The 27661-nt window shown below is 44.5% G+C and overlaps 1 protein-coding gene and 1 pseudogene across 2 annotated transcripts in view; one reads left to right on the forward strand and one right to left on the reverse strand.

The window, feature by feature from the left end:
* The window catches only part of JAM3 (junctional adhesion molecule 3), an 84995-nt gene that overhangs the window by 53417 nt on the left and 3917 nt on the right, over positions 1 to 27661 (forward strand). For both annotated transcript variants that reach the window (XM_529458.9, XM_054662869.2), the window contains exons 2-6: positions 19660 to 19725; positions 20498 to 20611; positions 24074 to 24226; positions 24628 to 24830; positions 25786 to 25885. In XM_529458.9, the coding sequence (XP_529458.4) occupies positions 19660 to 19725; positions 20498 to 20611; positions 24074 to 24226; positions 24628 to 24830; positions 25786 to 25885 (636 nt within the window). The remainder of the gene's footprint in view (positions 1 to 19659; positions 19726 to 20497; positions 20612 to 24073; positions 24227 to 24627; positions 24831 to 25785; positions 25886 to 27661) is intronic.
* Positions 1381 to 1885, reverse strand: LOC134807398 (protein tyrosine phosphatase type IVA 2-like; annotated as a pseudogene).

Below are 27661 nucleotides of genomic sequence, written 5' to 3' on the forward strand. Positions count from 1 at the left end.
GATCAGAAAAACAGCTCTTCTGGATCAGTCCACTAAACCCAGCCAAGAATCTGCAGAAATGCTGCTACACCGCTTCACCAGCAACACAGTCCCTGAGCTACTCACTGCGTTGCCCAACGTTGCTCTTCTACCCTGTTATGGCCTGTGGACACATACTCACTAGGCATCATCGCTGGTTTTAAACCAGGGATATTTTTTAATCTCAAAAGAACCTAGTAATAACAAGGCAATCAATGGTTAAACTGAACTTTACATTTAGGGGGCAGTTTGGAAAACACCACAAGCATTTCTCAAGTCGAAAATATGTGAATTCGCTGCTATTTCTTTGACCGTTTCTGAACATTCACAGTACAAGTCCTAAAATAAAAATTTTAAGCTACCAGCATTCTCTGATACTAGACAGAAAATCAGAGTAATGCTACAGCCCACAATTGTACAGGGTGTAGAAAGTACGCCCACTGCCTGGACATCTTTGTTGATGGCCTGGAGTCCTCCCTTTTAGAAGACAAGTTTCTGGGATATCCACTTAGCTTCACTGGTTAGGGAAGAGAAGAATTCAACTCTCAGCTAACTTCTTTGAGAAGAGACTCCTCTTAAAATGCCATTTCCCCACTAATTTATCAAAATAAAAACAAAACAAAAGGCTCTTGGCTACTTTGTCTAGTATTAGGGTTTTGAGGAAAAGAAGCTAACATGAACACCCTTTCATCAGTAAAGACTAAAAACCACCTGGATCATATAATATATCTATATGTCACTGCTTTTATTTATTTATTTATTTATTTATTTATTTAAAAGCACCCAGGTGGGCTTAAGGCTGCCAGACTGCACGTACATCTACGGCAACAAGGGCTTCTATTCCATCTACAACTTGTGTCAGGGGAAAAAGGGACATGTAGGAGAGGAAGGAAAAAAGGGGAAAAATACACCACCACCCCTCCCCCCCCAAAAAAGGGAAAAAGATCCCACCACAGGGAGATCTATGTGCCAAGCATAATGAAGAGTGTGCTCCCCAGACAGATGGTTCTGCACAGGCTAATGTTCTGCTGGTTTTCCTTAGAGACCTATTTTGAAAAAGTTTAAAAAGACAAGAGATTTCAAAATAATTCAATCCTGGCAGAAATTCAAACTCCAAAACTAGGAGCAAAATCATCCTTCACTGAATTAATTCCTTTTCTCTTTCTCTTTTCTTAAACATTTTATTCATTTTATAGAGAGATTTTTTTGTTTGCTTTTGTTCCAATCATGAGGAGAGTGGTTGAGGAGTAGTGAATCCATCACTACTTTGATGACACAGGTAAGATTCCAGATTCACATTTCCAGGTACCAAGAGTTCCCTCTAAATGCCACAATCAAGTGAGCCTTCATTTACATTTCTTTCTACTGAACACAGCAGTGCCCGTTGGTATCTCTGAAGCGTAATCACATCTTAGGTCGGTATTTCTCCCAAGTAAAGCAGCTGTTTGGAATTGAAGGCCCCCCTTCTTTTTTGTCTTATAAACTGAACTGCATCTTTGTACTTCATTCCATATTCAATCAAAGCAAGTGCAATCAGCACAGGTGCCCTTCCCAATCCCGCAACACAAGGCACTGCAACACAGCCACCTGGCTCTTCACAGAATTTGGTTTATAAAAGGTTTAACCAATCATCTACTATCTGATTAGGGGGTGGAGCTCCATCATCAAATGGCCAATCTAGAAGGTGGATTCCTTCTTTTTCAACTGGAGCTTTATCATACGTAGCATCACAAACTCGAACCAAAGTCATCACTCCATACTTCTTAAGTTCCTCTGGGAACTCGTTGAGAGTAGCACTGGTAGGGTTGTGAGTTACAAGAAAACGCATGTTCTCACAGGAGATCTCCACAGGGGCTGGACGGTTCATTATGGCAAATGAAAAATGTGAGTGTGCGTGTGAGTGTGATGGGAAAAGTGAAAAAAATCAATAAATCTTGAAATGTTTCACAGCAGAAAACATTAAAAAGACCACTAAAATGCCTATTATCAATCAGTGTTTTCTCTATTCAACTTGTTTATTCCTTATGAAGCTTCTGTCTTCAAGATAAGCAAAGTATTTAGAATCCACTTGAATCCAAATTCAACTTGGGCCTCAATTTCTGCAGATGGATACCTTCGGACTCCAAAAAAATCCAACTACATAAGCAGCCTTTACTACATTTAGGCACTAGTGAGGCAAGTTAAAAGTGTAGGTCGCTTTCCACTTGTTTCCTTGATGCCTAATTTTACTGGAGTCATTAAAAGAAATATGCTTGCAATTAAAAAAAAAAAGCCAGCTATTTCTGAGGCCGGTCGGTGTGTCCAGGAGTGTTCAAGGCAGTGTTAATTATGGCACATAGAACCTCTAAGCTTGTCAGCGAAAACGCTGTGCTGAGCCCGGCAGAAGTCTGCCCTGACACTCAGAATCGCCGTAAATGTGCAACGTGTATTCCAACGAAAAACGCTGGCGAGCGGGGACCGGGCATTGAAGTCCGGCGGTGGCGGGAGCGAGGAGGCGCCTCTCTCCTCAGTTACCTCTGCGGCAGCGGCGACGACACCCCCCAGCCTCAGCGCGCGACACCCGCCCGGTGGCGGCGGCGCGTCTCCACGAGTCTGTCTTGCTGCTGCTCCTGCAGCCGCCGCTGCCCTGTGGTGTCGCCTCCCGAGGTGCACGGCCGCCGCCACTGCCGCTCCAGCCGCTCCCGGACGGACAACGGTTACAGCCCGGCCGATCGTGCCGCCGCCACCACCGCTGCACGCGCAGCCGAAAGCAGCTCCCGCCCCCTCTTCTGTCTCTCAACTTAGTTCCACATCTTCCCTGGAAGGAAGAGATGGCTGTGTTGAAGATGATGGTGCCAGCTGCACATCATGTCAGAGGCTTTTTTTAGGTCGCTTCCCTTGCAGACTCATCCAAGATAGGGTTTTACTCAAACAATGGGATCTCCTTTTAGGCTTCAGGGTCTGATTCATGTTTTCCTTTTCGTACAGATCCTCTTCCCACTTTATTTGTTGCTTTCTTTTTTAGTTCTGGATAGATTTTAATATTGTATTTCTTCTTATAAGATTATACAATAAAGCAAGAAGTAGGGGCTAAGAGGCAAAACTCCCAGCTTCTGGTTTTTACTTTGTACTTGTAGCCATTGACCTCGCTAGCATCCGATCCCCTGTCTGGGACATGAGTGTAGTCATCTTTCCATCGATGGATGCTGGGAAGCTGAATCGGTGTTGAGAACGTGCTGTGAGACACAGCACAGAATGTGAGCCCCGACAATACTCAGGAGAATGTACAGCTCGTTCAAGTCCCAGTAGCACTGTGTGCTCATCCTGTAGCTCCTTCCTGCTTTGCTAATTATCAAAATGTTGGTAGGAGAAAGCACAGTGTCTGCTTTGTTCTTTCTCTACATTAGACATCAGTCCTACAAGCTGGTTGACAGGCCTCTTCAGAAAAAGCACCCCAATGGGTTCATTTTCCTCTTCAGCAGAATAGTCAACTGATCTACAGGAAGCAGCGTACCTTCACACTTGCTCTATGTCAAAATCATGCTCTTTGTGAAACTAAAGGTCTCACTTTTCTCTGTCCTTCTCTCTCTGCACACTGCTGATTGGCTGGGTCCTCATATGTGAAAATGCGTGTTCTGTATAGCTGGTAGGTTTTCCTGCGACATCCCTTCCCTGTCCCACCCTTGTCTTCCCAGGAAAAGCATAGATTTTCCTTGTGGACAACTGTCCATAAAGGTAGAATGCTAGTAATACTTGAGCCTAGAAATTACTTAACCAGATGACAGTGAAACTTAGAAATTGATCCCAAGGTCCTCTGGCTCTCTACCCTGCATTTGCTTTGCTGAGGCTCTCTAAACAAATGAGGAAAAGGCTGTTGTTCAGAGGTGGTGACTCATATGCAGATGGATGGCCACAGTGCGCTCCATCCCTGCCATCTCTCTTTGTCATCCTCTGTCTTGCCCATGCTGCAGTGCCTTGCAGATTTGTTTATATGCATGACTTTGTCATCTGTTGCTAAGAGCTGAGGAAAACCTCCTGACTGGTAAGTGCCTGTGCTGTTTATCTGAAGGCAACCCACATTTCTACATGCTTTAAAGCAGGCTTCAGAACTGGGTTACTTTTTATACAGAAGTGCATGTTGCCTGAGCCTCTTTATTAGTGTGGTTCAAACATGAGCACACAGATACAGGAGGGATTTTGGTGAGGACTGTGAGTTGGAGATGATTCAGGAAGTCTATGACAGAGCTAGGATAGCAAAGTCAGTTTCTTGGTCAGGTCTTCCTGTGTAGAAAACTGTGCTAGATACCACTGTGCATGGCAAGGGGCATGAATCTGGAAGTAAAACTGTCTTCCGTCTAAACTCTGAATCCTAATTTTGTCTCCACTCTAAATCCCACTGATTATTAGCTGTTTAATACCTAGTTCTGGCCTTAAGGATAATAATAACTTCTCCTTCTCTGTCATTGTGACAGATAAATTGGCACTGATGCATTGTAGGATAGCTTTGCCTTTGGACCATCTTAGTGTCACTTAGCATTTGAGAAATAAGTGGCTAGATTATATAGAAGGAATTATCAAACTTTATTATCTCTTGCCACATTTCTGGTCAAGCATGCACACAATAAATACAAAACACCAAAGCGTGTAGTTAATCTCTTGCATGAAGTCATAGGAAGAAGAAGAATTGTAGGCATCAGAATGTAATAGAAAGAGTGTTAGACATGGAGTTTAAGAATACAGCTTGAAGTGCTGGCTCCATCACTTGGCTGTGGACTATAGGCAAGCCACTTGGCCACATCATCGGTTGTAAATTGGAAATGATACCACTTGCTCTGACTGTCTTGAAGAGTGACCCTAAGGAATGAATCTGAATCATTTTCACTTGCTTCCCTACTTCTGGAACTGTGATGTCTGATGGCCCTGGTTTCAAGAATAAGAACTAATGCCATTGTAGTGAGTCATTTTAAAACTTGATGCCTTTTGGCCGGGCGTGGTGGCTCACACCTGTAATCCCAGCACTTTGGGAGGCCAAGGCAGGTGGATCATATGAGGTAAGGAGTTTGAGACCAGCCTGGCCAACATGGTGAAACCCCGTTTCTATTAAAAATACAAAAAATTAGCCGGACGTGGTGGCACATGTCTGTAGTCCCAGCTACTCTGGAGGCTCAGGCAGGAGGATCACTTGAGCCCCGGAGGTGGAGGTTGCAGTGAGCTGAGATTATGCCACTGCATTGCAGTCTGAGCGACAGAGTGAGACTCCATTTCAAAACAAAATAAAACTTGATGCCTTTGAAAATAAATACAGAATTAGTTTAATATATTTCTAACAAGTAGGCACAACAGAGAATGGAGTGACAACCGCTGCTCCTAGAATCACATTAAGAAAGGCATAGAAGAGAGGAAACAGAAGAGAGTAAGTGAGGCTGGTCAGTATTCAGGGGACCTCTCCATCATCACCTGTGCACTCTCTGGACTTTTCTTACTCCTCTCTGCACTGGATGTCCAGACACACATGCCTTTCTTGTTGGGAACCAAGTGCCTCTAAGAAAGCACATATTGACCCCAACTGTGAGTCAAACAGTGGTTTTTTTGTTTATAAAAGTGAAATCAGTCTTTGGGGTGTTGCTTACACTTTAAAAAAAAAAGGAAAAGAAAGAAAAAAGAAAAGGTTTTCCTCTTGGGCTTTTTAGCCTTGGCCTGAAACTGAGCTGATATATTGTTATTATCACTTGAGAACACAACAGCCTGAGGTCCAGTCTTCTCCTTAATATAGCTGGGGATGCCATTCCATGTGGTTTTAGAAATCCTTTGTTATTTCTGCTCACCTGCAGAGACAGCCCTCCTGGGAGTGGACCCCAGAATCTGTATCATCAGAACTCACCTCTCTCTGAGCTGGGATTAAATGTCATTGAACAAAATACTTAACAGCCTTTGTCAGCTGTGAATTCAAGCATATTTTGGTACTCAAAAATTTAGAATTTCTGTATTTGGTATAAAGTCAGATGATACGGTTTGGTGGTGTGTCCCACCCAAATCTCATCTCAAATTGTAATCTCCATGTGTCAAGGAAGGGGCCCTGGTGGACGTGATTGGATTATGGAGTTGGCTTCCCCCCATGCTGTTCTCATGATTGTGAGTTCTCATGAGATCTGATGGTTTAAAAGTGTGTGGCAGTTCCCCCATTATTTGCTCACTCGTGTGCATGTGTGCTCTGTCTCTCTCCTCCTTTCCCCTGCTGCTTTGTGAAGAAGGTGCCTGCTTCCCCTATGCCTTCCACCATGATTGTAAGTTTCCTGAGGCCTCCTCAGCCATGTGGAACTGTGAGTCAGTTAAACCTTTTTTCTTTATAAATCACCCAGTCTCTGGTAGTTCTTTATAGTGTGAAAATGGACTAATATATTAGAAAATACTATTTTTACATTTTTTGTATTTTTCTCTTGCTCTGTATTCATTTCCATTCCCCTCTGTATTAGTTTACTAGGAGTTGCATAACAAAATACCATAAAGAGGTGGCTTGAACAGCAAAAATGTATTTTCACATAGTACTGCAGGCTGGGAAGTCCAAAATCAAGGTGCTGGCAGGGTTGGTTTCTCCTGAGACCTCTCCTTGGCCAGTAGGTGACTGCCTTCTTGCTGTGTCCTCATATCATCTTTCCCCTGTGCAGGCACATCCCTGGTATGTCTTCAAGTTCTTTTTTTTTTTTTTTTTTTTTTTGACAGAGTCTCGCTCTGTTGCCCAGGTTGGAGAGCAGTGGCGTGATCTCGGCTCACTGCAAGCTCCGCCTCCCAGGTTCACGCCATTCTTTTGCCTCAGCCTCCCAAGTAGATGGGACTATAGGCGCCCGCCACCATGCCTGGCTAATTTTTTGTATTTTTAGTAGAGATGGGGTTTCACAATGTTAGCCAGGATGGTCTCAATCTCCTGATCTTGTTATCTGCCCACCTCGGCCTCTGAAAGTGCTGGGATTACAGGCGTGAGCTACTGTGCCCAGCCTCTTTTCAAGTTCTTATAAGGACACTAGTCATATTGGATTAAGTCCACACCCTTATGACCTTCTTTAACTTTAATTACTGTCTCAAATTTAAAGCCTTTAAATTTGAAACTTGCTATTCTTTGGACCTCTGGAAAATCATTGGTCCCTAGATAGCAAGTAGAATAATGATAATAAATGGTCCCTCTTCTAAAATGTTTAACTTACTTATCTTCAGTTATCGGTGAAAGAAGGGTAAGTTTTCAAATAATATTTTACATTTGAGAAAAATTGGAGTATGCAAAATCATATTAAAAGTCACTAAGAGGCCAGGCGTGATGGCTTATGCCTGTAAGCCTAACACTTTGGGAGGCCGAGGTGGGCAGATTGCTTGAGCTCAGGAGCGTGAGACCAGCCTGGGCAACACGGTGAAACCCCATCTCTACTAAAATACAAAAAATTAGCTGGGCGTGGTGGCAGGCGCCTACAGTCCCAGCTACTCAGGAGGCTGAGGCAGGAGAATCGCTTGAACATGGGAGGCGGAAGTTGCAGTGAGCCGAGATCGCGCCACTGCACTCCAGCCTTGGTTACAGAGTGAGATTCTGTCTCCAAAAAAAAAAAAAGTCAGTAAGAGTATTAAAAACAGGGCCCCAGATAGTTCATAGCTTTGTCATGTAACAGAGTTTTGAAGATGGAATTATAAGCACATTGAGTAGTTACCTCTGTCCTGGATTAAGCCACCTAGTTCTGGATTGAAAACACATTTGCTAGTTCTACCTGAAGCAATTAAATCCTGGGAAAACATAAGCCCACAATGCCAGTTTACCGACTTACAGTGAGAATGAGAGCTCCGTTATCAAAGAAACATTGAAAGAGCAAAGACACTAACTCAGTCTATGTTTGGATTGGTGTAGATTTCTCTCATGCCATTTGCTATATTGTATTGAAACTATCTGTGTCTTTTTCCCCTACTTAAAATAAGTAACTTTTCCAGAAACTTCTTGGGTTCTTAGGTATTATGGTTGGGAATCAGATACAAAGATGAATAAGAATTACTAAAAAAAAAATAGTGACAAGGCTAACTTACAGTGATCTCAGCAAAATGGTGGACTGGGAAGTTCCAGGCTCCTGTTGACCAGCAGAAAAATTAAAAAATCACCCAGTAGCTATTTGAACCGACGTTGTAGAAGCTCTGAAATCAGTCAAACGAAGATTATAGCAACCAAGCAAACATCTAACCAAAGAAGAGCCATCTTTAAACCAGTAGGAAAGATTTGTGGTATTTTTACACACCCTTGCCCTACCCTCTCCCTGGCATAGTAGCTGCTTTGGTCTTGAAGAGGCAACAGCTATTCCCCAGCTTTCCTCTGAAACCGGAGGGAACAGAGCAGACATTATTTGCAAATTAATGTGTATGTCTATTCCAATCTTTCTGGGGGATACCTGAAGGCCTAATGCAAGGTGCTTGTCTCTGTCTTGTATAATCAGGGAAGCAGGCAGTAAAACCAGTGGGCACTGCTAGTAAAAGCTACAGAGTGACTATAAACCTACAGACGCCTGAAGAGATTCTGGCTGGACATGTACAATAGGCCCTGTAAGGCCCAGAGGAGAAACTGGGTGAGATTCTTAGGAAATTACGACTCTCAAAAGCAGCCACATGTATGAAGGAAAATAGAAAGCCGTGATCATGTCAGGCAAGACACATGATCAGAAAAGCCCTGACAAGATGCTAAGATTCATCCCAGGCTGATCTCTAGATTCAGAATAAGCCTAGCTAAGAGATGAAGGAGTACCCCTGCACAAAGCCAGTCTCCAAAGACTCAGACGGCTATAATATGCTCTTTTTTTGGGGGGCAGGGGGTGGTTGTTGTAGTGTTTGTTTATTTCAGCGTTTGGCACTTAAGACAGTCTTGATTATACTCTTATAATAGCTGAACACAAGGTTAAGGAACCTCGGTGACCAAACTTGAAAAGGAATAGTCTTCTGAGTCTCAAATGGACTACTACAGCCTTAAACAGTAATTTTTAAAAGAAAACACAGCAAATCTTGGGGGAGGGGGGACAATCTGATTTCCAGAGTTAACCGTATTATAATAATCAAATGCCAGATTTTCAACAACAGCATCAACAACAACAACAAAAAATAACAGCGCATACAAAGAAACAGGAAAACATGGCTCATTTAAAGGAACTAAAGGGATTGACAGAAACTGTCCCAGAGGCAGCACAGATATTGGACTTATTAGCCAAAGACTATTTGTTTAAAATATGCACAAACACCTAAGGGGAGAACATGGACAAAGAACTAAAGGCAATCAGGCAAACAGTCCCTGAAGAAAAGGACACTATCAATAAAGACATAGAAATCACAGAAATGAAACAAATTTTGGAGCTGAAAATACAATAACTGAAATGAAAAATTTACTAGAGGGTTTCAACAGCAGATTGATGCAGATAGATAGAACTAGCAAAGTAGAAGTTAGGACGATTAATTATCAAGTTTGAGGAGCAAAAAGAAAAAGAATGAAGAAAAGTGAACAGAGTCTAAGCGACTCATGGGACTAATAAGTGGACCATCATATGCATTGTGGGAGTTTTAGAAGGGAGAGAAATACTGGGCAGAAAGATTATTTTAAGAAATAATGAAGAATAAACTCCCCAAATTTGATGAAGGGCATAGACCCACAAATCCGAAAATCTCACTAGACTCTAAGTAGAATCAACCAAAGAGATTCACACTGAGACACATGATCAAACTTGACAAAGAGAAATTCTTAAAAGCACCCAGAGAGAGGTGACTCAGCAGATACAATTAATCTTCAAGAAGACTATAAGCTGAATTTTTACCAGAAACCTTGGAGGCCAGAAGGAAGTGGGGTGATATATTTAAAGTGCTGCAAGAAAACAGTTGTAAAACACGAATTCTATATCCAGCAAAATCATCCTTCAACTATGAAGCAGAAGTTAAGACATTGCCAGATAAGTGAAAGTTGAGGGAGTTAATTACCACCAGACCTCTATAGGAAATATGAAAGGGAGACCCGCAGGTTGAAATGAAAGAATACTTAGACAATAATTCGAAGGTGTATGAAGATATTAAGATCTCCGATAAAGCTAATTTCACGAGTTAATATTTATAATTTTGGTTTATAATTGTGATTTTTGAAGAAATTATAACACAAATCCAGGTCCTGATTAAATCCCAGTAGGTTAGACTCTGGTAAGACAATTTCTCTTTTGGGCAGGCCTTGTTAAGGACAGAATGCTTCAGAGGTATTTCAAAATGGCTAACATTTCCCCTCCCTATGCCAGGAGTATGAGGGGATTTTTCTCCCGTCTTCACTGAGAGAACCAGGGAGGGCCCCTGGAGATAAAGCTCACGAGAATGTCTGTGGGGGCCTGCTAAGACTGGGCCCCATAGAGTTTTTAACTCTCAGACTTGTTGGCACTGAGCCTCCAATGATTCATCAATTATAGTTTAGGTTTTCCTTCTCTGGTACTGGTGGTTCCTGCAGAGGCTTCTTCTCCTGAGTTTCTGCTCTGCAGGTTGGGATTCTTTATCTGCCTGTCTGTCTCTCCAATCTGGAGACAGTGTTTTGACCTGTGACCTCACTTCTCTGACAAATCTAAGAAGAGTTGATTTTCAGGTTGTTCAGCTTTTTACTTGTTGTCAAGATGGATGAGGGTTTCCAAGCTGTTTGCATGCTAGACTGAGAACCAGAAGTTCTGCATGTTGGTTTTGTATCCTGCAGCCTTGGTGAACTCATTTATTTATTCTAATATTTTTGGTGTGTGGAATATGTAGGGTTTTCTACATCTAAGATCATGCCAGCTACAAACAGAGATAATTTTCCTACTTCCTTTCCAACTTTGATTCCTTTTTTGTCCTTTTCTTGACAAACTGCTCTTGCTAGAAATTCCAATATCATGTTGAATAGAAGTGGTGAAAGTGGGCATCGTTGTCTTGTTCCTGATTGTAGGGGAAAAACTTTTGAGTCTTTCACCACTGAATATGCTGTCAACTATAGGTTTTTCATATATGACCTTTATCATCTATAGAAAGTTCTCTCTATTCCTAGTTTACTGAGTGTTTTTATCTTGAAAGGTTGTTGCATTAGTTCAGATGCTTTTTCTGCATTAGTTGGGATGATCATGTCATCCCAACTTTATTAATATGTTGTAATACTGTAATTGATTTTTATGTGTTTCAGGAAGAAATCCCACTTGTTAGATACTTAACTCCAGCCGCCTCTAGTCATCTTTCCACCCAAGGGGAGTGGGGACTGAGACACAGTGGTGAAGGTCACAGCCCAAGGGTATAGTCTTACTGAAAGACTGAGACCTAATCATAGGTCTATAGAATCCTTCCCCCCTACACACACACCTTACCACCACAACACTAAAGCCTTGTTTACTACAGTTTATTTTCCTGGGTAATCATGTCTGGCTTTCAGCAAAAAGTACAAGGCATACTAAAAAGCAAAAACAGTTTGAGGAAATGGAGCAAGCATCAGAACTCTGATATGGAAGAGATGTTGGAATTATCAGACTGGGCATTTAAAACAACTCTGATTAATATGCTAAGGGTTCTAATGGGAAAAGTAGATAACATAAGTAGATAACATGCAAGAACAGATGGACAGTGCAAGCAGAGAGATGGAAATTTTTAGAAAGAATCAAAACGAATCACTAGAGATAAAAAAAACTAGCAGAAACGAAAAATGTTTTTGATGGACTCAACCTCTGAGCTTGAGGATATGCCAACAGAAACATCCAAAACTGAAGGCACAGAGAGAAAGATGGCCTAAAAAATGGAACAGAATATACAAGAAGTGTGGGGCAACTACAGAAGATTAACATACTTGTAAATGATAATACCAGAAACAGAAGATGAGAACAAAAATATTTGAAGCAATTATGACTGAGAATTTCCCCAAATTAATGCCAGACACTAAACCACAGATCCATGAAGCTCAGAAAACACCAAACAGGATAAATGCCAAAAAAAAAAAAAAAAAAAAAATCAACATCTAGGCATATCATAATCACACTGCAGAAAATCAAAGATAAATAAAACATAAGACAGAGGGGGAAAGTACCTTAGCTATAAAGGAGGAAGAATAAGAATTACATCGTACAGTATTTGGATTGTATAGTAATTCTGTGTTTAACTTTTCAAGGAACTGCCAAGCTTTTCATGGTGGCTGCACCATTTTACATTCCCATCAGCAGTGTACAGGGTTTGGGATTCTCCACACCCTCACCAACGCTTATTATTTCCCCCCTTTAAAAGAAATCATAACCATCCTAATGGATGTGAAGTGGTATCTCATTGTGGTTTAGATTTAATTTCCTTAAAGGCTAGTGATGTTGAGCAACTTTTCATGGTATATCTTCTTTGGAGGCATGTCTATTTGAATTCTTTGCCCATTTTAAAATTTGTTCAATTGTGTTTTTTTTTGTCGGTGAGTTGTAGGAGTTCTTTATATATTGTGGATGTTAATCCCTTATCATATATATATGCTTTGTACATATTTTCTCCCATTCTGTATGTTGTCTTTTCACTTTCTTGGTAGTGTCCTTTGATGTTTAAATTTTTTTTGATGAAGTCCAGTTTACCTATTTTGTTCTTTTGTTGTCTATGCTGTTGGTGTTGTATCAAATCATTGCCTAACCCAGTGTCATGAAGATGTTTCTCTATGCGTTCTTCCAAAATTTTATAGTTTTAGCTCTTAAATTTAATAGTTTTAGCTCTTAAATTTAGGTGTTTTATATGTTTTAAGCTAATTTCTGTATTTGACTTAATATAAGGGTCTAACTTCATCATTTTGCATGTGGATATCCAGTTTTCCCAGCACCGTTGTTGGAAAGGTTGTCCTTTCTCCATTAAATGATGTTGGCATCCTTGTGGAAAATCATTTGACCATATATGCAAGGATTTATTTTTGGGCTTTCTGTTCTATTCCTTTGATCTGTATGTCTGTCTTTATGCTGTGGGGGGACCCCACACTGTTTTGATCATCTAGCTTTGTAATAAGTTTTGCAATCAGACGTTGAAATGTAATAAAGATGAATAAATATGGTATTTTTTTAATCCTAAAATGTTAGCTCCATGAGAGCACAGATTTTTATCTATCCTTTTTTTTTTTTTCTTTTTTTTGAGATGGAGTCTCACTCTGTCGCCCAAGCTGGAGTGCAGTGGCCTGATCTCAGCTCACTGTAACCCCCACCTCCTGGGTTCAAGTGATTCTCCTGTGTCAGCCTGCTGAGTAGCTGGGATTACAGGTGTGATGCCCAGCTAATAGATTTTTATATATTTTATTCATGTATTAGCCCTAATATCTAGACAGGTATCTAGTATATAATAACAGATAAATAAAAGCTGTTGAATGGCCAGGCGCGGTGGCCCACCCCTGTAATTCTAGCACTTTGGGGGGCCGAGGCGGGTAGAACACCTGAGATCAGGAGTTCGAGACCAGTCTGGCCAACGTGGTGAAACCCCATCTCTACTAAAAATGCAAAAATTAGCCAGGTGTGGTGGCAGGCACCTGTAATCCCAGCTACTTGGGAGGCTGAGACAGGAGAATTGCTTGAACCTGGGAGGCGGAGGTTACATTGAGCCGAGATCACACCATTGCACTCCAGCCTGGGTGACAAGAGTGAAACTGTCTCAAAAAACAAAACAAAAACTGCTGAATGAATGGAATCTCCCAGAGAGCTTAAGAGTATGATGAACAGGCCAAAACAGACAGGAAATTGAATAGGAATAACAGCATTTGACAAATTAGCAGTTTTCCTTTTTCCGCCTTCCAAAAAACCCTTTCCTCACTCTTAAATAATGTAACTTCAGTATGAGTATTCCTGTAGCACTGGATTCAGTGTGTGCACAATTAAACTTCAGCAGCCACCAGTGCAAGTGGGCTCCCAGAACCCATCTCCTAAGTACTTCTGTCCGAATCTTATCCCCAGGCATTGGGCAGGATTCTGGATGAGTTACTTACGATGTCTTCACGTGTTATATTTGTACCTTCCAATCCTCACACTACCATTCTTTTATACAGTTACTACTACATTTTAAAGTGGCACCTTGGTCTGTTGGGGATGGGCAAGAAAGGAGCTCTACAGTATTAGTAAATTTAAGGATTATTTGGAAATAGAAGGAGAATTGTGAGGAAGGACTCTCAGCTTGGGACCTTATCTGATGTAGTGCCCAGCCATTGCAGATAGTCATTTAAGCTAGAACTTTACGTGACTTGTAGGGGCCCTCTGCTCTGGAGTCTTCCTGGGATATACTGCCTTCTAGGATTGGCATAAAAAGCTACCTGTATTTAAATCTCATGTGTAGTTCATGAAAAATAAAATACAAAGCTGCTTGTGAAACTTACCTAGGATAGTTGAACAAGAGAGTGGTCAGGCCAAGGCTTCATTAAGAAGTATAAAGAGGCCGGGCGCGGTGGCTCACGCCTGTAATCCCAGCACTTTGGGAGGCCGAGGCGGACGGATCACAAGGTCAGGAGATCGAGACCATCCTGGCTAACACGGTGAAACCCCATCTCTACTAAAAATACAAAAAATTAGCCGGGCATGGTGGTGGGCGCCTGTAGGGCGCCTGTAGTCCCAGCTACTTGGGAGGCTGAGGCAGGAGAATGGTGTGAACCCAAGAGGCGGAGCTTGCAGTGAGCCGAGGTTGCGCCACTGCACTCCAGCCTGGCTGACAGAGCGAGACTCTGTCTCAAAAAAAAAAAAAAGAAGTATAAAGCATTCATTTTTTTGCCATAATGCAGAGGGATAAAAGAAGTGACGATTGCCATTATTTAGCTTCTTTGAGGTTGTAAGAAACAAATTGGTTTAGTTTACCTTCCAAGTTTATTATAAAGATACATATCTCAGTTGGCCTTCACGAAAATTAAACACCATTTACCTTTTATGTCCTCTAGTTCACCTGTTGTTACCAACTCTAGTATTTCCACCATTTTGACCAATCAGCCTGTATCTCCTTACAATATACTTCTATTTCTCTAGACTATAATCTCTCCCATTTTCTTATTTCTCTTGGCTTCATACTTCTTAAGAGAAAAGATGTGATTGGGTTGTCCAGTCATCATCCAGGTGAGCAGTGCTCTCATGACTCACCTCTCAGGTCCTTGATGGTCTTTGGGCCAGAGCTGATCTCTGGTCATAGTCCCTTAGAGCCAGTGGTGGCGTCTCGTCGAAGTCGTGGTGCTCATACTGAGAGAAATGTTTATGGCCAATAGTCCCTTAGAGCCAGTGGTGGCGTCTCATCGAAGTCATGGTGCTCATACTGAGAGAAATGTTTATGGCCAATAGTCCCTTAGAGCCAGTGGTGGCGTCTCGTCGAAGTCGTGGCGCTCATACTGAAATGTTTATGGCCACTAGTCCCTTAGAGCCAGTGGTGGCGTCCCGTCGAAGTCGTGGTGCTCATACTGAGAGAAATGTTTATGGCCAATAGTCCCTTAGAGCCAGTGGTGGCGTCCCGTTGAAGTCGTGGTGCTCATACTGAGAGAAATTTTTATGGCCACTAGTCCCTTAGAGCCAGTGGTGGCGTCTCGTCGAAGTCATGGTGCTCATACTGAGAGAAATGTTTATGGACAATAGTCCCTTAGAGCCAGTGGTGGCATCTCGTCGAAGTCGTGGCGCTCATACTGAAATGTTTATGGCCACTAGTCCCTTAGAGCCAGTGGTGGCGTCTCGTCGAAGTCATGGTGCTCATACTGAGAGAAATGTTTATGGCCACTAGTCCCTTAGAGCCAGTGGTGGCGTCTCATCGAAGTCGTGGCGCTCATACTGAGAGAAATGTTTATGGCCACTAGTCCCTTAGAGCCAGTGGTGGCGTCTCGTCGAAGTCATGGTGCTCATACTGAGAGAAATGTTTATGGCCAATAGTCCCTTAGAGCCAGTGGTGGCGTCTCGTCGAAGTCGTGGCGCTCATACTGAAATGTTTATGGCCAATAGTCCCTTAGAGCCAGTGGTGGCGTCTCGTCGAAGTCGTGGCGCTCATACTGAAATGTTTATGGCCAATAGTCCCTTAGAGCCAGTGGTGGCGTCTCGTCGAAGTCGTGGTGCTCATACTGAGAGAAATGTTTATGGCCAATAGTCCCTTAGAGCCAGTGGTGGCGTCTCGTCGAAGTCGTGGTGCTCATAACTGAGAGAAATGTTTATGGCCACTAGTCCCTTAGAGCCAGTGGTGGCGTCTCGTCGAAGTCATGGTGCTCATACTGAGAGAAATGTTTATGGCCAATAGTCCCTTAGAGCCAGTGGTGGCGTCTCGTCGAAGTCGTGGTGCTCATACTGAGAGAAATGTTTATGGCCACTAGTCCCTTAGAGCCAGTGGTGGCGTCTCGTCGAAGTCATGGTGCTCATACTGAGAGAAATGTTTATGGCCAATAGTCCCTTAGAGCCAGTGGTGGCGTCTCGTCGAAGTCGTGGCGCTCATACTGAAATGTTTATGGCCAATAGTCCCTTAGAGCCAGTGGTGGCGTCTCGTCGAAGTCGTGGCGCTCATACTGAAATGTTTATGGCCAATAGTCCCTTAGAGCCAGTGGTGGCGTCTCGTCGAAGTCGTGGTGCTCATACTGAGAGAAATGTTTATGGCCAGTAGTCCCTTAGAGCCAGTGGTGGCGTCTCGTCGAAGTCGTGGTGCTCATAACTGAGAGAAATGTTTATGGCCACTAGTCCCTTAGAGCCAGTGGTGGCGTCTCGTCGAAGTCATGGTGCTCATACTGAGAGAAATGTTTATGGCCAATAGTCCCTTAGAGCCAGTGGTGGCGTCTCGTCGAAGTCGTGGTGCTCATAACTGAGAGAAATGTTTATGGCCACTAGTCCCTTAGAGCCAGTGGTGGCGTCCCGTCGAAGTCGTGGTGCTCATAACTGAGAGAAATGTTTATGGCCACTAGTCCCTTAGAGCCAGTGGTGGCGTCTCGTCGAAGTCATGGTGCTCATACTGAGAGAAATGTTTATGGCCAATAGTCCCTTAGAGCCAGTGGTGGCGTCTCGTCGAAGTCGTGGTGCTCATAACTGAGAGAAATGTTTATGGCCACTAGTCCCTTAGAGCCAGTGGTGGCGTCCCGTCGAAGTCGTGGCGCTCATACTGAAATGTTTATGGCCACTAGTCCCTTAGAGCCAGTGGTGGCGTCCCGTCGAAGTCGTGGTGCTCATAACTGAGAGAAATGTTTATGGCCACTAGTCCCTTAGAGCCAGTGGTGGCGTCTCGTCGAAGTCATGGTGCTCATACTGAGAGAAATGTTTATGGCCAATAGTCCCTTAGAGCCAGTGGTGGCGTCTCGTCGAAGTCGTGGTGCTCATAACTGAGAGAAATGTTTATGGCCAATAGTCCCTTAGAGCCAGTGGTGGCGTCTCGTCGAAGTCGTGGCGCTCATACTGAAATGTTTATGGCCACTAGTCCCTTAGAGCCAGTGGTGGCGTCCCGTCGAAGTCGTGGCGCTCATACTGAAATGTTTATGGCCACTAGTCCCTTAGAGCCAGTGGTGGCGTCCCGTCGAAGTCGTGGTGCTCATAACTGAGAGAAATGTTTATGGCCACTAGTCCCTTAGAGCCAGTGGTGGCGTCTCGTCGAAGTCATGGTGCTCATACTGAGAGAAATGTTTATGGCCAATAGTCCCTTAGAGCCAGTGGTGGCGTCTCGTCGAAGTCGTGGTGCTCATAACTGAGAGAAATGTTTATGGCCAATAGTCCCTTAGAGCCAGTGGTGGCGTCTCGTCGAAGTCGTGGCGCTCATACTGAAATGTTTATGGCCACTAGTCCCTTAGAGCCAGTGGTGGCGTCCCGTCGAAGTCGTGGCGCTCATACTGAAATGTTTATGGCCACTAGTCCCTTAGAGCCAGTGGTGGCGTCCCGTCGAAGTCGTGGTGCTCATACTGAGAGAAATGTTTATGGCCAGTAGTCCCTTAGAGCCAGTGGTGGCGTCCTGTCGAAGTCGTGGTGCTCATACTGAGAGAAATGTTTATGGCCAGTAGTCCCTTAGAGCCAGTGGTGGCGTCCTGTCGAAGTCGTGGTGCTCATACTGAGAGAAATGTTTATGGCCAATAGTCCGTTAGAGCCAGTGGTGGCGTCCCGTCGAAGTCGTGGTGCTCATAACTGAGAGAAATGTTTATGGCCACTAGTCCCTTAGAGCCAGTGGTGGCGTCTCGTCGAAGTCATGGTGCTCATACTGAGAGAAATGTTTATGGCCAATAGTCCCTTAGAGCCAGTGGTGGCGTCTCCTCGAAGTCGTGGTGCTCATACTGAGAGAAATGTTTATGGCCGATAGTCCCTTAGAGCCAGTGGTGGCGTCCTGTTGAAGTCGTGGTGCTCATACTGAGAGAAATGTTTGTGGCCACTTTCCTTAGAAGGAGCCCGTGTGGCCTTGGTAGAGACTCGGAGCCTCACATATCATTCTTTACTAGTGCATCACTGGGCGCTTTCATTTTGAAGGAGAAGTAGAAGGGGCTGCACATGCATGGGATGTATTTCTGGCTCCCAGAGGGAGTAGCCATGGTTATCCAAACAAAATAACGTTATCTTCACTTGTCCTTTGTTGTATAACTTTTTGTAGAAGTGTTTTAGGAACCAATAGCAATTCAGGTATATTACACTTCTGTTTTCCATCCCTTTTTGTTGAATTATTGTTTAGGGCTTTTGCTAGAATTAGTGAAATCTGACTATTTAGAAAGAAAAGATCCATGTAGCTGGGCCATTAAAGAAGAGAAAGGAAAAGAATGGGCTGTGTGAGGCTGCCCAGTATGCAAGGAGTTAAAGCAGCTTGGAGCAGAGTTGCTCTGTGATTTTCTTTAGCGGTGATCATAAGCCAGGACCCAGAGACCTTCATCAAGGTGTTCTGTATGAAGGCCTTCTTTGGGGATGGCATGTTTTATTGGAGGCATGGCAGCTAAAGAATACTATGTTGTAGGTAGTCCATGTACCTACTTGATCTTCTCTCCAAGATTAGTTGAGAACTTTTGAGACCATGGTAAACAGGTGTCTGATGTTTGCCCAAACCCATAAGGAATCAGATGCTAGTTTTGAAAGGGATTGCCATGCAAGTAGTTATCTTGCTTTCATCAATGATATAAACTCAGCTTCGTGAAAATTACCGTGTTATATTATTATTTTTCTCATTTCAACAAAGACCGGTGAAAACTTCGTGGACTGGAACCACCGGGTTGCTCATACAGCGAGGTGGACTCCTAGCTGGTTGATAACCATACCCAGAGAGTGTTGATGCCGTCCCGAAGGGAAGAGTTCCAGCCCAAGAGTCTGGCCCATATCACGTGCCACTGAGGGTGCCTGTGCAGGATTGGAAGCCTGGGGAAGAGGGGATGATGGAGGGAGGAAGGGCAGAAGGCCCGGGCAGGTCTGGGAGGAGAGGTGTCGAAGGGTCAATAGGAAATGCTTAGACAAAGGCTTTAAAGCTCTGAGGGCTTTGTTCTGGGACTAGAAAGGAGAAGGAGTTCTTAGAACTCTTCTCTTTCCCTTGGCTCCTTCCAGTGAAGGTCAGATTTGAGAGAGAAAGCAGTTAACTTGGCTTACCTAAGAGACTTTATTGTGGAATATTTTTCCATCCTCTGTGGTTAGTAACCATAGCCTACGCAGACGGGAAAACCTGACCTCAGTGCAAGGTTTCTCTGCCGTTTGAGATACATTTTCTCTGATTTTACTTTTCTTTCTCCTTCAGGCTGCCTGATAGGGGCTGTAAATCTCAAATCCAGCAATCGAACCCCAGTGGTACAGGAATTTGAAAGTAAGTACAAACGAAATGCCTAGGATAATGGGCACCATCTACTGGACATTTGGTGTCTTGCAGCCAACTCAGGACACATCTGTCTCTGTAGTGTGCCAGGGAGATGTCCCGGGTGGACTGCTCTGCGGTGCACAGGCCTAGAAGCATGGCATCAGCAGGCCGGCAGTGAGCCCTGTGCGGTTTTCCATCAGCTGTCATCGCACTCCTGCCTGGCTTTGTGATCACACAACAAAGAAATTTCTTTTTTCTTTTTGAGATGGAGTCTCGCTCCTGTTGCCCAGGCTGGAGTGTAGTGACGCAATCTTGGCTCACTGCAGCCTCTGCCTCCTGGGTTCAAGCGATTCTCCTGCCTCAGCCTCCTGAGTAGCTGGGATTACAGGCACCCGCCACCACGCCTAGCTGATTTTTGTATGGGGTTTTGCCATGTTTGGCCTGACTGGTCTCAAACTCCTGACCTCAGGTGATCCACCCTCCTTGGCCTCCCAAAGTGCTAAGATTACAGGTGTGAGCCACCGCGCCTGGCCAAGAAATTTCTTATATACAAGCAGGGTGTTTAAGGGAGGGGGTACACTATGTAGTAAAATCCTTGCTAATTATCTTTATTGATTTTCTGGCAAAAAATCCTTTCTCAAAGTCTCTTGGAGTGTGGAGTTGGCTACGTTTTTAATCTGCATGAAAGGCCTCTTGAATTAGAGCTTGCAGGGTCTGGGTGCAGCTGAACCTAGAAGCACTCCACATTCACCGAGAGCTCTTTTTCTTCTTTGCGTGTTAGGTGTGGAACTGTCTTGCATCATTACGGATTCGCAGACAAGTGACCCCAGGATCGAGTGGAAGAAAATTCAAGATGAACAAACCACATATGTGTTTTTTGACAACAAAATTCAGGGTATGATCCTGTAGTCCTCTTGCTTGCTGACCTTTCCTCTGTCCATAGACCTGGGTGTACACTCTTGGCCAGAAACTTACCTCAGACTGGTAACCTGCATCTGTAGCTAGGACCGTTTTTTTTTTTTTAAAGATTTCTAATTATGGAAAATTTCAAATATATGCAAAAGTAATGCAAATGGTATATCAAGCCTCCCTGTCCCTGTCCCCCAGCATCAACAAGTGCAGTTCATTAGCTAGGATCTTAATCTGCTCACAGCCCCATCTCTTTGGGAAATCAAAGTGAACATTTTCCTAGGCCATCTTCTCATGATCCTGATGTGAGTGATGTAGGTGAGTGAATGAGAAGGACCATATGTTTCAGCAACGGCACAGCACAAACAGACTGAGCCACCCACTGTGTTTCTGGCTTGGTGCTGGGGTTGCCGATGGGGAGAAAACACGGGGTACCCGGAAGTGACATCCTCCGGGTGGGAGGATGGTGGTCAGGGAAGGCTCCCCAAAGTGGCCTCTCTGGGTGCCGTGTGAAGGGTGGCTGCTTAGCAGGCAAGATGGTGTGGAGGGAGGTGGTGGTCAGGAGAGAATGCTGTGTATGAAGACGCAGAAGCAACAGACGGACTGGCTGATGGGAAAGACTGCAAGTTCCCCACTGTTGCCGGTACATGGACAGGGAGAGAGGGAGGAGAGGGGCTGGAGAGGTTGCCTGGCCAGGCAGACTGCACTGAATGCCAGGCGAGCATGGGCGGTATCTGAGGGCCCGCTGTGAGGCTCTCAGCGGAGGTGCCGTGGCTGCATCTATGTTTCAGAAGACTGAAGTGGCTGCTGTAGAGAAGAGATTGGAGGCGGCACAACTCAGAGCAGAGGCCCAAGTCAGAGGCCTTCTGCAGAGTCCGGGAGAAGGCTGGCGGGGGGCCCCAAGCTGGGGTGCAGGCAGGGAGAGAGACTCGAGGGGAGGCCTGCTGGGGCTTGGCTGTGCCAAGGGGCACAGAGGGAGGCAGGCAGGTGGCTGGAGAGGAGGATGGCATCCTTTTTCTGACAGGAGGGCGGGAGCTGCAGGAGGTACACATGCAGGCTCGTGCATGAGTCGGAGCCTGTGGAGTTCTCAGAGAAGTTGAGAGTTGGGAGGGATTTGTGGAAGCAGCTCCAACACAGTCTTGTTTTGGGTTCTCAGTGTCGCCGGGAGCCTGAGTCTCCTCAAAAGAGTTTTGCTTCCCACTCACGTGAAGTCCCTCCTTTGCCTCTTATTTTTGGAGTGATGGAAATGTTCTTCTCAGAACACAGATCTGTTTTCTTTGGCTACTCAGGCTGACCCTGCTAAACCCTGAGCATGTAGTTAGAGCATCAGAGGAACCAGGTGAGAAACTCTTTAAAGAACTTTCCTTTTCTGGGGATTAAACATTTTGCTCTTAGCCACAGGGATGGGGAGGCTGAGGGAGACGGTTTCCTGCACAGAATGCCGGGGCTTGGGGAGGATGCAGCTGTACTTGGCCTCTTTCCTCACCTCAGTGCAGGGCTGCACCAGAGGCACCCTGGTGGGGTTTATTTACTCTTTTCTCACACGGTAGAGGTTCGAATCCTCCACTAATGGGTGGCTGTATAACAAAGCTTCCCATTCGAAAATGTTGTCGCCAATGTCTGTGCTCCATCGGAAGCATCTTTTAGTGTGCCGTTTTTAGTGTATTATGGCAAGCCCTTCATGTCCTTGTCAGCAGTTGTCAGGTTTCGCGATGAGTAGTTGCTACTCTTTTGTGTCATGTGTTCCTAACTCCTTCCCCTATTTGTTGTTTTCCAGGTTCTTCCTGCTTCTTTGAAAGTGTTATGTCTTATGTTTAAAATGTTTTTTTATGGAGCTGTAATTCGTACCACATCCTTTTAAAGTGTGCAATTCAGGGGATTTTAATATACTCACAGTTGTGCAACCATCACCACTATCAAATTCCAGAACATTTTCATCATCCCACAGAGAAAGCCCGCACCCGGCAGTACTCAGTCCTCCTCCCGCATCCCTAGCAGCTCTGATTCCACTTTCTGTCTCTGTGGATTTGCCTGTTCTGGACACTGGATAGAAATTGTGGTCTTTCATGGCTGACGTCTTTCACTCAGCATCCTGTTTTCAAGGTTCATCTGTGTTGTAGCGTGTGTCCGTACTTCATTTCTTTTTATGGCTGAATAATGTTCCATTGTAGATATACCACATTATTTTACCCATTCTATTGATGGACATTTGGGTTGTTTCCACTTTTTGGCTATTATCAGTAATGCTGCTATCAATATTTGTTTACAGGTTTTTGTGTGAACCTAAGTTTTCATTTCTCTGGGATAAATGACCAAGAGTACAATTGCTGAGTCTTACAGTAGTTGCATGTTTAGTTGTTTAAAAAACCGACAGAGTGTTTTTCAAAGCTGCTTTACGATTTTACACTCTTGCCAGCAGTGTATTTTCCCACATCCTTACCAACATTTGTTATTGTCTGACTTGTTAAGTTCTAGCCATCTTAGTGGGTCGGAAGCGGCGTCTTGTGGATTTGATTTGCATTTCCTGGTGACTAATGATGTTGAGGGTCTTATTTGTGTATTTTCTTTGGAGAAATGTCTGTTCAAATTTTATGTCCATTTAAAAATATTTTTTTTTTCTAGAAACAGGATCTCACTGTGTTGCACAGGCTGGACATGAATTCCCAGGCTCAAATAATCCTCCCACCTCAGCCTTCTGAGTAGCTGAGACTACATGTGTGCACCACTGCACCCACCCTTATGTCCAGTTTTTAAATTAGGTTGTCTATTTCTTACTGAAGTGTGAATTCTTTCTTTATTCTGGATGCTAGGTTGGATGTACGATTTGCAGGTATTTCTCCCATTGTGTGGATTGTGTTTTCACCTGCCTTTGTCCTTTGAATTTTGATGAAGTCCGGTGTAACTGTTTTTAGTGTGTGCTTGTGCTTTTGGTGTCATATCTAAGAAACCATTGCCCAATCCAAGGTCATGAGGGATTTATGCTTATGCATTTTCCTAAGAGTTTTATAGTTTTAACTCCTATGTTAGGTCTTTGTTGTATATGGAGTGAGAGGTTCAACTTCATGTGTTTGCAAGTGGATATCAAGTTATCTCAGCATCATTTATGAAACATTGGTTGTTTTTCTAGTGGTGTTTTTTTCTATTCATGGGCGGTCCTTCCTGGAAATGAGGAGGAGGAGGAGGTGAAGTTCCTGGTTTTAATGACGGAGACACATGGTGATGAGTGTGTCTTGCACACCAGGAACTATTTTTGGTGTTTAGGTTACAGATAGGAATAGGTCATGGTTCCTGTCCTCAAGAGAGTTCACTTCTGTACTCGGGAATAGAAATAAATATTGATCTGCAGGCTTCCCTGCTGTGGCATCTAGTGCTAGCCCCAGAAACCACCCTCTTCAAGTGGCAAAGATTTCTTTAAAGAGTTTTTTAGTGCCTCGTGTCTTTTCTGTAGGAGACTTGGCAGGTCGTGCAGAAATACTGGGGAAGACATCCCTGAAGATCTGGAATGTGACACGGAGAGACTCAGCCCTTTATCGCTGTGAGGTCGTTGCTCGAAATGACCGCAAGGAAATTGATGAGATTGTGATCGAGTTAACTGTGCAAGGTAGGAGCTCATGCGAAGGTGAGACATTGCCACCATAGGATGCAAGAGATCAGTTAGTGTCTTGGTTTCTTTCCTTCTAGAATTGTATCCCTGAGGGCTTCACATGGCTTAGGGAGGGGAGAACTGTTGAGAGCTGAGACTGCCTGAGTTGGGGTAGAAGGTGAGAAGGGAAGTGAAGTTCCTGTCACTTCCTTCCACCAGCTAGAGGAGGCGCTTTAACATATGGGAGGGCAGGATGCAGCGGTGGCTTGTCAGTCTGCAGTTGTGATCCTGGGAACAGCAGTGGCGTGGGAACCCCTCGACTGGCTGTCTTGTCTTTGGAGCTGATTTCTTCTGGGCTTTAATAAGAATAGAGCCCTGTCACTGAGATCTTAAACACCACCCCCTTTTTTTCCCCACAGTGAAGCCAGTGACCCCTGTCTGTAGAGTGCCGAAGGCTGTACCAGTAGGCAAGATGGCAACACTGCACTGCCAGGAGAGTGAGGGCCACCCCCGGCCTCACTACAGCTGGTATCGCAATGATGTACCACTGCCCACGGATTCCAGAGCCAATCCCAGATTTCGCAATTCTTCTTTCCACTTAAACTCTGAAACAGGCACTCTGGTAAGATCTCTTCTAAGAGGTGAGGATGGAGATGTCTTTGTTGGGGCAAGAGATGCTTATTGTGAAAAGAAGAATTATTAGGAGAGATACTGAAACTTCTTGATAAGACAGGAGTCAAAAATCTAGAATGTTAGGGATTCTACAGGAAAAATGACCCTTCTTCCTTTTATAAACAAGTACATTCTTAGGGGGTAAAATAAGGAAGAGAAAGAAACCATAGATTGAGACCGAAGAGGGATATTAAGCAAATGTTACTAGGGCCCTGATTGGATAATCAACTGTAAAAGTCATTAGACAATCGGGGAAATTGGATTACTAGGTGGTATTTGATGACCTATTAAGCAACTGTTCATTGCTTTAGGCATGATGAAGGTATTGTGGTTACGATTTTTTACAGTCTTGTAGAGATACTGAAGTATTTATGGATAAAAGGTGTTTGGAATTTGTTTCAAAATAACCCAGTGGTGGTGGTGGGAGGTGGGGGAGGAGAGGAAACAGATTGGTCATGCACTAGAGGACAAAGTGACCTGGCCAGCAAACCACACCAGGCTTTTACTGCATGTGGTTCTCTCCCGGGAGGTACCTTCTGATCTGTGGACCATCCAGTTCCACGTAGTCATCAGACAGATTTTAACAGGGTCCTCTGTGTTCATTTTGCCAAAATGTTGCCCCAGGAGCAGTCATCATTGAAGAGCCCTTTTACCAGAATAAAAGCAAGGTTCCACCTCCCATTTCGGATGTTGCCAGGCTTTGGTGTCTCCAGTCCCAAGGGGATTGGTTGTTGGGGAGCTGTCAGGCAGGTATCAGGGAGTGGGTCAGGGAGGAACATGCACAGTGCTGGGGAAGCTGAAAGCAAGCGAGCAGGTGTCGACCTAGTTCTGGACCCAGCTGGATGTGCTCTCAGAAATCGGCCCCATGATGGGTCCGATTATTTACTTGTCATTCCCTGAAACAGGTGTTCACTGCTGTTCACAAGGACGACTCTGGGCAGTACTACTGCATTGCTTCCAATGACGCAGGCTCAGCCAGGTGTGAGGAGCAGGAGATGGAAGTCTGTGAGTTTCTTTTTTGAAGAGGTTTCATCGCAAGACTGGGAAGGGAATAGAACATTTTAATTTAATATTATACCATCAGCTTAGAGAACTCTTCCGCCATGGGTTAGCTTTCTTCTGGAGCTGCCTAGGTCCACCAGAACCCACTGCACAGTGAAGGGAAGGCTGAGAAAACCGAGTCCAGATAAGCAGGTCCTCAAAACAAAACCTTCTGGGATCTGCTGGTGTTGGGAACGTGGCCAGCCTTGCAACTTTCACTGCAAGTTTAGTAAACTCCATTCTTTGGTAATTGATAGAATTATCAAAATGTAAGGTGGTGTCAGGTCTCCAGAAATTTATCCAGTTATAACCCTCTTGTAGAAAACTGACAGAGTTTTAGCCCGAGTAATTTTACCTGCAGACAAAGCTTAGCCCCTAGAGTAATGTTATCTCAGGGCTCTGGTTCCCCTAACGGAGGGGCGTTGAGAGGAGGGTGGGGGCAGAGAGGATGTGTCCAAATCACTTGGGGAGCTTTTTTTTTTTTTTCTTAAAAAACAAAAAACACCACAGGGTCTTGCTTTGTTGCCCAGGCTGGAGTGCAGTGGTGCAGTCACAGGTCCCTGCATCCTCAAACCCAGACTTCAAGCCATTCTCCCACCTCAGTCTCCTGAGTAGCTGGAACAACAGGCACACACCACCATGCTCAGCCAATTTTATTTTTTGTAGATACGGGGTCTCACTGTGTTGCCCAGGCTGGTCTCAAACTCCTGGCCTCAAGCAATCCTCCTGCCTCGGCCTCCCCAGGTGCTGGGATTAACAGGCATGAGCCACTGTGCCCAGCCAGGAGCATTTTTTGAATCCTTTCCTCCTCCCTATTTGGAGCTCTCCTCAGAGCAGCATTTTCCAAAACTGCCTGGTGATACCCATTTGGGACCACTGTTTCACATACAGATTCGAGCCCACCTCAGACATATGCTAGAAATGTCTGTGTGTGAGACAAGCGTTCCAAAGGATTCTTCTCATGTGTCACGTTTGAGAAACTCTGCTCTAGGGTTGTTTTCTCCTGCAGTTTTGCCCCAGACCTACTTTAGCCTATTGACTTTTTAGTGATGAAACTTGGGAATTGACATTTTAACATCAAAATTGCATGGCCAGGCGTGGTGTCTCATACTATAATCCTAGCACTCTGGGAGGCTGAGGCGGGTGGATCACCTGAGGTCAGGAGTTCAAGACCAGCCTGGCCAACATGCCAAAACTCTGTGTCTACTAAAAATACAAAAATTAGCCTGGTGTGGTGACAGGCGCCTGTAGTCCCAGTAACTTGGGAGGCTGAGGCAGAAGGATCCCTTGAACCCGGGAGGCGGAGCTTGCAGTGAGCCGAGATTGCACCACAGCACTCCAGCCTGGGTGACGGAGCAAGACTCTGTCTCAAAAAAAAAAAAAAAAAAACGATTGCAAGTTTACTTTTTTTTTTTTTTTTTTTTTTGAGATGGAGTCTCGCTCTGTCACCCAGGCTGGAGTGCAGTGGCACAATCTCGGCTCACTGCAAGCTCCGCCTCCCGGGTTCACACCTTTCTCCTGCCTCAGCCTCCCGAGTAGCTAGGACTACAGGTGCCTGCCACCACGCTCAGGCAATTTTTTGTATTTTTAGTAGAGACGGGGTTTCACCACCTTAGCCAGGATGGTCTCAAATCTCTGACCTCGTGATCTGCCCACCTTGGCCTCCCAAAGTGCTGGGATTACAGGCATGAGCCACTGCACCCGGCCTGCAAGTTGATTTTTAAGTGTACATTCATCTTT

Source organism: Pan troglodytes, chromosome 9 (genome assembly GCF_028858775.2).
Source record: "Pan troglodytes isolate AG18354 chromosome 9, NHGRI_mPanTro3-v2.0_pri, whole genome shotgun sequence".
Taxonomy (NCBI): domain Eukaryota; kingdom Metazoa; phylum Chordata; class Mammalia; order Primates; family Hominidae; genus Pan; species Pan troglodytes.